The 11,565-nt window shown below is 36.2% G+C and overlaps 1 protein-coding gene across 1 annotated transcript in view; it reads left to right on the plus strand.

The window, feature by feature from the left end:
- Positions 1-6,751: 6,751 nt before the first annotated feature.
- The window catches only part of LOC107568809 (integrin beta-6-like), a 39,767-nt gene continuing 34,953 nt past the window's right edge, over positions 6,752-11,565 (plus strand). The window contains exons 1-3 of the mRNA XM_016254800.1: positions 6,752-7,271; positions 8,316-8,401; positions 10,249-10,420. Coding sequence (XP_016110286.1) covers positions 7,187-7,271; positions 8,316-8,401; positions 10,249-10,420 — 343 coding nt within the window. The 5' untranslated portion in view covers positions 6,752-7,186. The remainder of the gene's footprint in view (positions 7,272-8,315; positions 8,402-10,248; positions 10,421-11,565) is intronic.

An 11,565-nucleotide genomic window follows, 5' to 3' on the forward strand; every position in this document is an offset into this window, starting at 1 on the left:
CTTTTGCTTTTAAACTAAATCTCATCACACAAAGCCTTGCTATAAAGTCAGCATCTATTTAAAGGTGCAGTGTGTAATTTCTGCACCATTAGTGGGAATAGCAACTGGAATGGCAAAATCACCTTGACTTCTGATGAAAATGAGAGTGGTGTTTGTCCAGTCAGGACTTACTGCCATGATGAAAAGATATATTCTGTGACACTCTGTAAATCTGTCCTTCAAGTCTATGGTATAAGAAAGAATTCTGAAGTTTAATGTTTTTGAACGAAGACTCTTCTGCTCACCAAGGCTGCATTTATTTGATCAAAAATACAGTAAAAGCAGTAAAATTGTGAAATATTATTACAATTTAAAATCGCTATTTTCTATGTGAATATGTGTTAAACTGTAATTTATTCCTGTGATGCGCAGCTGTATTTTCAGCATCATAACTCCAGTCTTCAGTGTCACATGATCTTCAGAAATCATTCTAATATGCTGATTTGCTGCTCAAGAAACATTTCTGATTATTCTCAATGTTGAAAACAGTCGTGCTGTTTCATATTTTTGTGGAAACCGTGATCCATTTTATTTTTCAGGATTCTTTGATGAATAAAAAGTTTGAAAGAACAGCATTTATTTGAAATAGAAATGTTTTATAACACTATAAATGTCTTTACTATCACTTTTGATCAATTTAATGCATCCTTGCTGAATAAAAGTATTCATTTCTTTCAAAAACCAGTTGCATTGACCCCAAATATTTGAATGTGAGTATAAAAAAGACGGACTTCACCTTTAAGATGACTCAAGCTAATGTAAGTTTACCAGTGAAAGCACAGCAACTGGTGTTTGATTCGCAACACAAATATCTCATTATTTAACATTGCCTTCACATTTGTATTCACAAATTTACTTTGGGTTTGCAAAAACAAGCAGTCCACAAACTGACTTCATCCTCATACAGTCTAATATAAAGCATTGAAAGTCCCACAGACTGGCCTCACATGCCTCTTATTGACAATAAACAATCATAAATGACATAAAGAAAAAAAAATCATGTGCACTGAGCTTAACGTCTATTTTAGCAAGTGTTTTGTATTCTAAGTCATTCTGGTAAGAAAACAACAAAAACGTAAATGTCACTGAGTCTTCATTATGGCTCAGATGTAATTTTCCTCAGACATTTGTTTAATTGGAATTTCTGTCAGTGAAAGCCTACGCGTCTGACTCAGTTCATCTTCTCGTTCACTTGCTGTTCTTCCGTCGTGTGGTCAATCTGAGGCCCTGAGGACTCACAACCTGTTCCTCACCACCGTCTCACCGCTCTGTGGTGCACTAGATTTTATACCATACAAGGTCACATCAGCACAAAAGCCTCCGTCTCTGAAGACGAACTCTGAAAACTGAACCCACTCATTTTTACGTCACAGTGTGGCGACCGTGTTCCTCAATTATGGCCGTATGATGATGAAATCGCAGCGATTCCACATAGCGTAGTGGTTGACCGCTCAGCCCAGGAGGCTGATGTGACGGTATGCACTCGTGAAGACCACAAACATGAAACCCGGTGGGAACGGAAGGAGATGGCTTGCATTCTGCTGGTGAAGTCCAGCATGTGGTTAGACCGCTGTAAGCCGGCCTGCTAAATCTCTGCCACAAAACTAATGCAATGGACACAAAACGTCCAAACAAATTTAAGGGTAACAATTTCATTGATGTTCAACAAATAAAAACCAGATAAATAAATGATAAAGCTTGGCTTAATGAATATTAGATCCATTCTTACAAAGCGCTTTTTGTAAATGAAATGATCACAGATCATAACTGTTTGACAGAAACCTGGCTAAAACCTGATGATTACATTATTTTAAATTAAGCTTAAAGAAGGTTATGGAAAACAGTCTGACACCATGGTATAACGAGCACACTCGCACCCTAAAGAGAGCAGAGCGCAGCTTGAAGTAGAGGTGACCCTGAATAGACAAAGGTTCGATGCTTCAATAGGAGGAGCCTGACTAGCAGTGTCACTGTCGAATCTTCGCAGAGGTGTTATGAAACGAGGATCATGCCATTTTGGCTATATGGGGGTGCGAGATGTCTGCTTTCATATAGAACTACTGGTTTTCTCCCAGTAAGTTAATATACAGCCTATTATGACAATGCTGTAAATAAAAATGTGAAAAGAAGCTTTTAATAAATATTTTTAACATGCGTGAATAAATCCAACCACCCCTATGACAGATTGAAGTTTCACTTTCTATGATCCGTGACTGACAGAGGAGCATCTTGGCAGCAGGGACTTAAAATAAGATTTATTTATTTTTATTTTATTTATTGATCACTCGTGGCTATCCAATGTAACTATTTGTGGCTTGTGTTTTGAATATATGTTCCCCTGCACTTTAGGCATTTTGTACACATTTGTTCTGCACCTTGGGATTTATTTATTTCATTTTTAATTTTATTTATCTGAAAGGTATATTCTGTTCTAATTTAATTCTGTAAATTAATTTTTGATAGTTTTTGGGTGCATCGATGTTGCGCTGCACAGGCAATTTAGCCGATTTTTCTGCAGTGTGGCCATTCTGCAGTTATTTATTTATTTTATAGGTTTATTGTTCCAAAATGTTTTTATACATTTTCTTCTATATCTTTGTGTGATGTTCTGTACATCATGGCTTTTTTTAATCGTTTTACGAATGTTTTACGAAGGTTACGAATCCACATTGCCTTTAATTTCAACTTTAAAAGCATAAAAAGTTTCAGTTTCGTCTATCACTTAACAGGCGGTTTTGGTCACTTTATTAGAAAGTTGTTTCTGTGTGCTGTGTGTGACACACACACACACACACACACACACAATTTGACTTGCAGTCAACTATACACAAGACTTGTCAACTAGAGGAACCCTAGAGACAGATCCCCTGTGAAGACCTCGTTGGCCATCAGCACAAGACCACAGGAACCTGTCGAGTCCTCTGCACAATCTGACTTGTGTTGCAGCCTGAAATTAAACCACACCATGCTGGTTTGGTCTGGTCAGAGGAGAACTGGCCCCCTGACTGAGCCTGGTTTCTCCCAAAGTTTTTTCTCTATTTCTGTCACCGATGGAGTTTTGGTTCCTTGCCACTGTCGCCTCTGGCTTGCTTAGTTGGGGACGCTTGACTGGTTGCACAGACACTATTGGACGAGAGCTGAACTGGAGGATGACAGCACTGAATCATCAATGAACTGACTTTAGCTGAAAAACTGACTGTTTTCATATTGTCCTCTTGCATTATCAGCACACGTTTTTACTGTTTAACACTGTAAAGCTGCTTTGACACAATCTGTATTGTATAAATAAAGGTGACTTGATTTGACTTTTCTGTGACATTAGATTATAGCATGACATAGACACAGAAAATATGAAAAACAACCCAAAGATGTAGTTTTAAAATATTTAAAAAATATTATTTTAACATATTTCATGTGCTGTGATGGTTGAGATTTCAAACAAAACAAAAATCAAGCGAGAATATACTAATATTTTATTCTATTCGCCATGTCCATGTTTTATTTTACTCCAAAATAAAAAAGGATTTATATTTTTATAAATATATTATTGTTTTATTTATATTTAAGCATTTTCTCACATGTTTTAGGTTTAAAGCCTATTTTTAGTTTTAATTATTTATTTATTTTGCATTGTGACATTATTTTCTCATTAATTCTTTTATGCCATGCCATATGCTATAATGAAATTTTAAACAAAACAAATGTGAAAAAAATATTTTAATATTTTATTCTATTTGTCATGTTCAAGTTTTATTTTACCCCAAAATCAAATAAGAATTTATATTTATATTAATATTATATTTTATTTATATTGAAGATAATTTCTTAAATTTTTAGATTTAAAGTTTATTTTTGGTTTTTGTTTGTTTGTTTGCATTGCATTTTTGCAGTTTTTTCTCACTAATTCTTGACATAAATTGAAAAATATCATTCTCATTACTTATTGCAAAAACAATAATGATAAATTGTTTGTATAGTATTAACATTTTAAAATAAATAATAAATAATTGTGCTAAAGTATTTTTTTTTACTGCAGTACAGTATAATATAATCAAAAAAGTCAACATCAAGTTGTGAATAAAAAAAATAAATAAATAATAATAATAATCTTCAGATGCACACTGTAAGAAAAAATCCGTAATTGTTTGTCAGGACATTATCCGTTGAGTTTACACACATTTCTTTTAACCCTAAAACACAATGCAATGCTTAATTCAAAATACAGGTAAAATACCTGCGCAAGAATTAATACAGAAAATCTCTTCGTATTAACAGAGTACATTGGCCCCTATTTTTTACAGACTTTTCTTAGAGTGCGTTTATGAGAATATGCATGGAAAATGTGCTTAATTGGCATGAAAATAACATTATAATACAATGAAATGTTATATATGCTTTATTGTAGTTATTAGATATAGGCTTTATTTAATAGGATTTGTTTTCTCAATGCAAAATATAATTTAATTTGATTTTGGGGTGAAGTATGACATTTGTTGCTCTGAGTCTATATGCATAGTTGTTTAGACCATGTGACGAAGCATTAATTAATCGCTAATGAAGAATTAGTGCTTGGGTGTTTCCATTTTCAGATCTATAAATATGTAGGGGTTTAGTTTCACAGCATGATAAACACAGAAGCATCTAGAAGGGGATTTCTGTACATCTTCCCCTTTCTAAAGGTAAAGTGGAAAGATCTGCGAAAAACCTTTACAATGATGATCTAAACTTGATCTCAAGGCTGTTCAAAGCAAAGCAAAATATCACTAAGATTCCTCTAGTTTATGTAAAGCATTTCAGATTGAGTTTTCTTTCTGATGTGCTACTATTCACTTGTTTAAAAAAAAAAGACCCTAAAATGAAAATAGAAAAATAAAAACTGATTCAAAATATTAGTAAAATAATAAAATATAATAGTATCTCAGTGATACTAAAATAACACTGCAACAGACATTTAGCACTCAGTTTAGCAATTTTAAATATGACAATTTATATCAAATTAATTACTATTTTAATAGTTACTTTATATCAACTTAAGGACCAGAATTGAGAACTAAAACATCCTAGCAAATGCATAGCAACGCACTAGAACTGTGGTATTTTTGCACGTAACGTTTTGCTTTAAAAGCTCTTAAACAACATGCAAACCTGCGAGAAGCCTGTAGAGACGGCCGGTTTGCTGCTGTGACCTCTGATGCTTCCTCCATGTGAGGTATGGCAGCCCGAGTTTGAGTGACCTTTGACCTTTATGTAGAACATTCTTCCCTTTGTCCGTTTCAAAACTTGAGAGTGTTGGAGTGTTGGACATTAGCATGTTGATAATGCTCAAATAAGCATAAAATGACACAGATATTGGGTAAAATATACTAAAAATTTTAGTTTCCCATATAAATGAAGAAGTACATTTAAAATTGAGAGTTCTAAATTCAATTTTGCATTCTAAAAATCGAAAGCATTCTAAAATGCTTTAGAATTCTAAAGTCTTGATGGTTGCTATGATGCCTTTAAAAGGCTGTCTCGGTAGGCAGCTCACTAGGTTTTGGAACGGAGCGTGTGTGAGTTGATTTACTGAAATCATCAGGAGTGTTTTACAGCACGCAAAGCAAGTGAAATATTGAAGTTGTCACTGGCCTTTTAAGGCTTTAACCAAAACATGTCATGGCAGAGAAAATAACCGTGATGCTATCCAGAGAGAACCGTTTGTTTGGGAGTTTGACAAAAAGCCCCGTTGGGTCAGCGGGCAGCCCGAGCGGAGAGACCCACGGTCCAAGCAGGGGAATGTGATATATTGTGGCAGGAAGATTAAACCAGACCAGCGTGGCCTCAAGCCTAACCGACCAGCAAGAAAAACAGCGGCCAGAGAAGAACCTATGATGGGGGAGGATGAGAAACACACAGAAATCTTACAATCACACTCAATACACGGCCTGCCAGTCTTCATTATTAGTACCGTCCACATTTTAGAGTAATAAAAGTCAGCAAAACTAAAAAAGAACAAGTATTGGAAGTATAAAACCGATTGTCAAGCATTTAAGTAGCTTTTATATCAAAAAAGAGTCATTTAAAAGAGTCGTTTTATATATTGACTTGTATATATACACTCTTAAAAATAAAGGTGCTTCAAAAGGTTCTTCAAGCGATGCCACAGAAGAACCATTTTTGGTTCCACAAAGAACCATTCAGTCAAAGGTTCTTTAAAGAACCATCTCTCTCTTACCTTTTTATAATCTGAAGAAACTTTTTTCGCCCCAAAGAAGCTTTTGTGAAACAGAAAGGTTCTTCAGATGTTAAAGGTTCTTTATGGAACCATTTAGACAAAAAGGTTCTTCTATGGCATCGTGAAGCACCTTTATTTTTAAGAGTGTATATATATATATATATATTAGTGAAAGTTTTTGTTTACATAATACATGTGTGTGTACTGTGTATATTTATTATCGATAAATAATAATTGTCATACAGTATATATTTTGAAAATATTTACATGTATATATTATATAAATATATTTCATATATCAACATAACATATTTTTCTGAAATATATACATGCACGTGTGTGTATTTATATATACATAAAAGCCATGTACTCGTCATTGTTTAAATTCCTCCCAGACGCAGAGAAGTTCAATTCAAGCCCTGCCAGGTTTTTACCCAACAACCTCTCATTCTTACACAGAAGAAAAGCGCAGGGCGAGCATTAAAATTCCTGCTCCTCCTCTGGTACAGTAGGCTGATCTCAGATCTCAGCGCTGCCTGACTCCGTTCGGGCTCACATAGGTGGGCATTCATCAGCTCCACTTTCAAAATCACTGCAATGAACAGCAATGAATGCCGTTGTAGTGTCGCCGAGCACCTTTAAGGGATTACGCGCGGACGGTGACCTTTGCGCGAAGGTACAAGAAGACCGCGGACGCCAGACACGGAGCGTCACCTGCGCGTCCGATGCGTAAAAGCGCGCAATGACAACAAAAAGCGCGCACTGCGGTTCCGCCGCGCTTAATCTGAATCTGGAAATTAGGATTAGGAGGTTGTTGGGTGAAGCGAATCGCCCTCCTTTGTTCACGCGGATGAGGTTCTGACGTGTTCCCGGGGGATTTTCAGTCGCTGTACAAACGCTGGAGACACACATACACGCGCTCTCAATGCTGCTATGACTTCCTGCATGCGTTCATACTGTGATCTGATTGCTCTTCGCATGCTGCTGCTGCTGCTGCTGCTCGTGAGGTCCGATTCGGGTGAGTTTGGCTGTCGATCGTAACCCTTTCACAGCGCGTTTCATTGTTTTTCCCATGTCATGGTGTAGCCGGACGCATCCCAAGATCGCGAACTCATGCCAATGAATGGAAATGTCAGTGTTTACACACGGGGCAAGTTGTCACGCGGTTTATGGCTCAATAAAAACAAGGTTTCGAGTCAGAACTCTCTGTTCTCCCACAGGGGTTTTTATGTTGGTTTAAAAGTGTCCACATGTTCCAGTATCATTTTGGGTAGTTTGGTTTGGTGACAAGTGAGCACTTAAACCACGCTAGTAGGCTATACGTTAAAGTAGGAGTCAGAACAGTAATTTCTCATAAATGTGTAGTTTATTTATCAGCTCCCATTGATGGCTTTGATATTGTTGTCACTTTTCCCATTTAGGCTGTTTTCCAGTTGCTGAAAAGCATTTAATAGCCTATAATACATTTTAAATGTTAAGGATGATGCCATTATTATTTTTGTGTTAGATAGTATTTAGTAGGATTTAAACACAGGTGTTTTACTGAAATCAGTGTCAGTAACCAGCAGGCTCCTATTGTGACAACTTGCCCCATACTATATAGCGACTGTAATGGGATTTTCCTGCTGGAAGAAAAAAACATAGTTTAAACATGGTTTCAAATGACCATAGCTGGGTTTAGCTGATTGATCATCTGGTTTCCCAGCCTGGCCAGCTAAATAATTGGTCAAAACCCCTCTAAAACCAGCTGGAGCCAGACCAGGCTGGAAAGCCAGCCAACCATCTTTTTTTTCAGCAGTGTATAAAAGAACGTTTATATAGCATTTTTGGTTGTGCACATTAATATCTTCCTGTTTTATCTAGATATTTATTTTTGCTTCTCGCAATTAATATTCGGATTGACGTTGACATTCAGTGCCATGATTTGTTCATGTTTCGGAGACAGTTTCTTTCCAAACAGTGTGCTGTTCTGTCCTGACAGGGTCTGTGTTGGACACAAAGGCCCGCTGAAGATGTGAACGCTCGCTCATTCATGTGTAAATGTCTCTGTCTCTGTGTTCAGCGGATAACCGATGCTTGTCTTCCCTCATCTCCACATGTGAAGACTGTTTGAGACGCGGCCCTGAATGCGCTTGGTGCTCTCAGGAGGTAGTGTGTGTGTGTGTGTGTGAGCTGCTATCGTTGTACCTCGGCACACTGTTCGAGGTTTGTAAGTGTGTGAAGTGCTCGTGTTTAGTCTGTTAGTGATAAAGCACTAGAGCCCCAGAATGCACCGGTGATCGTGGGAACCCATAAAATAGAAATGCGGAAACTGCTGATATGCCCATACACTCCCAGAAAAAAAAAGGTACAAAAGATAAATATACGTCTTTGTACCCTATTTACCCCTGAATGGTACATATTAGTGCTCTGAAAGTACCTTTGGAAAGTGACAATTTTGTACCTTTTTTTCTTGGCGTGAAAGACAAATTGCACATGAAATAGATACCAATAAGGTTCACCTGTTACTAATTTGTGCCTATTTTATTTCATAAACATCTGAGACCAAGTTAATGTTTAAATGAAACTGCATTTCATAAAAAAATGCATAAAATAATTAATTTAATTAAATATTATATAAAAAAAAAATTAAACTTAAATGTGAAAATTTGGCAATTAACCAAAATAAGTTTAGGTACTAAAATTACAACAAAAAAAACACCTTAGCAACCTCATTGCAACGCCGTGGCAACCACCCAGAACACCCTATCAACACTGTAGTAGCCCAATACACCTTAGAAACAACAACAACCCAAAACACTTTAGAAAGCACATAACAGCATGTCAACATAAATGCAGAACGCCTTAGCACCTTGACATTACATAAAAAAATTAAACTTAAAAAATTTGAAAACTTTGCAATTAACCGAAATAATTTTAGGTACTAAAAAAATTTTAAATGTTAAAGCTATATAGAAAATTATAAAAGCACATAACAAAATTACTAAAGCGTAAACTAAAATTAAAATAAAAACCAAAAATATAGAAATAAAAGCAAAATATTAATTAATACTATAATAGTATATAAATAATACAACCAAAATTCAAATAAATTAAAGCTAAATATAAAAAAAAAAACTTATAAATGATAATGATAAAATCACATAACAGAATTACTAAAAATGAACATGAAAACTGAAAAGATAAAATGAAAAGCTAATTGAAAATATGAATACTACAATAGTATGTAAATAATAGTAAAATAACACCGGTTTAACTGGGGCAAGTATTTAAGAAATATTTTAGTGATTTTGTTAAACACATTCCTTTGTGTTTGACATTATTTGTCACATTATAAATCAAAAGGCAGTCCTTCCAAAAATGAGTAAATCAAATACTATATTGCTTGTTTTGGTTTAGTCAAGCCTGCAACTAAAATTAAAATAAATTTAAGCGAAATAGAAATTTAAAAAAGTATCAAAATGAATAAAAATTCAAATGAAAACTGAAAAGATACAATTAAAAGCTATTTCTAAATATTAATAAATACTATAATAGTATAATAATAATAAATAAATATTTTTTCACACTATTAATAAAAAGTCAGTCCTTTCAAAAAATAAGCAAATTAAATACTTAAACACTTGTCCATTGAAGTATGGTTGTGTTTGGTCAGGCCTTAGTCAGTCAGTTTATAGAGTTTTAACTTTCTCCATCACTGAAATGTTTATTTTCTTGGGACAAACAATGAATTTAAATGCTTTCTTTGTAAAGAAAGTCATGCATATTTCTGGGATTGTGGTAAAGATAATAAGTTCATTAAGTCACTGCGGTGCTCGGCACCGGTCAGACTAATCCCTGAACGACATCTCAGCAACAATCGCTGAGCTAAAGAGCTTTTGCTCGCTCTGTGTACTTTAAATAAGGCCACCCTACACAGCAGTCACCTTGTTTCTTTAAACAGCCAGCATTTGCAGTGACCATTGACCTGTCTGATGGTTTGTTTACTCTGACAGAAGTTTCTGGACGGGGCTCATGTAAGTCAGCGATGCGGATCTGTGTCTGACCTGCGAGTCCGGGGCTGTGAAGAGGCATTCATCGAGAGCCCAAATGTGAAAGTGGAAGTAAACGCCACTATCAGCAGCTCACAGGTGTCACCGAGAGAGATTAACATCCATCTACGACCAGGTAACTTCTGACCACAGTAAACCACTAAACTGATACACAATCGGCCTAGCAACCACCAAGAACACCTTAGCAATGCCTTAGCAACCCCAAACACCTTCGAAACAACAACAACACAAAACACTTTAGAAACTACATAACGACGTGCCAACATAAATGCAGAACACCTTAGCAACCTCATAGAAACGCCATGGCAACCACACAGAACACCCTATCAACACTGTAGCAGCCCAACACACCTTAGAAACAACAACATCCCAAAACACTTTAGAAACTACATAATGACGTGTCAACATAAATGCAGCACACCTTAGCAACCTCATAGAAACGCCATGGCAACCACAAAGAACACCCTTGCAAAGCAACCCAATACAACATAACAGCGTTCCAACATAAATACAGAATACCTTAGCAACACCTTGGTAACCGCCAAAAACACCTTAGAAACCACATAACAGCGTGGCAACATTAATGGAGAAGACCCTAGCAACTCCATGGCAACCGCCAAGAACACCCTAGAAAAGCAACTCAAAACACCTTAGAAAGTACATAACAGCATGTAAACATAAATGCAGGACACCATAGCAACGCCATGGCAACCAGCAAGAACTTTGTCATTAAAGGAACACTATTTTTGAAAATAGGCTCATTTTCCAACTCCCCTAGAGTTAAACCGAGTTTTACCGTTTTCGAATCCATTCAGCCGATCTCCGGGTCTGGCGGTAGCACCGTTAGCATCTCGCTCAAAAATGACCAAAGAGTTTCTATATTTTTCCTATTTAAAACTGGACTCTTCTGTAGTTACATCGTGTACTAAGACCGACGGAAAATTAAAAGTTGCTATTTTTTTAGGCCGATATGGCTAGGAACTATACTCTCATTCCGGCGTAATAATCAAGGAACTTTGCTGCCGTACCAGGCGCAATGATATTACGCAGCGCGAGAGTATAGTTCCTAGCCATATCGGGCTATAAAATCACAACTCTTCATTTTCCGTTGGTCTTAGTACACGATGTAACTACAGAAGAGTCAAGTTTTAAATAGGAAAAATATTGAAACTCTTTGCTCATTTTTGAGCGAGATGCTAACGGTCTAATCAGATTCAATGATCTATGCTAAGCTACAGCTAAAAGTGCTACCGCCAGACC

The sequence above is a fragment of the Sinocyclocheilus grahami genome, unplaced genomic scaffold, assembly GCF_001515645.1.
Source record: "Sinocyclocheilus grahami isolate Dianchi unplaced genomic scaffold, SAMN03320097.WGS_v1.1 scaffold1282.1, whole genome shotgun sequence".
Taxonomy (NCBI): Eukaryota; Metazoa; Chordata; class Actinopteri; order Cypriniformes; family Cyprinidae; genus Sinocyclocheilus; species Sinocyclocheilus grahami.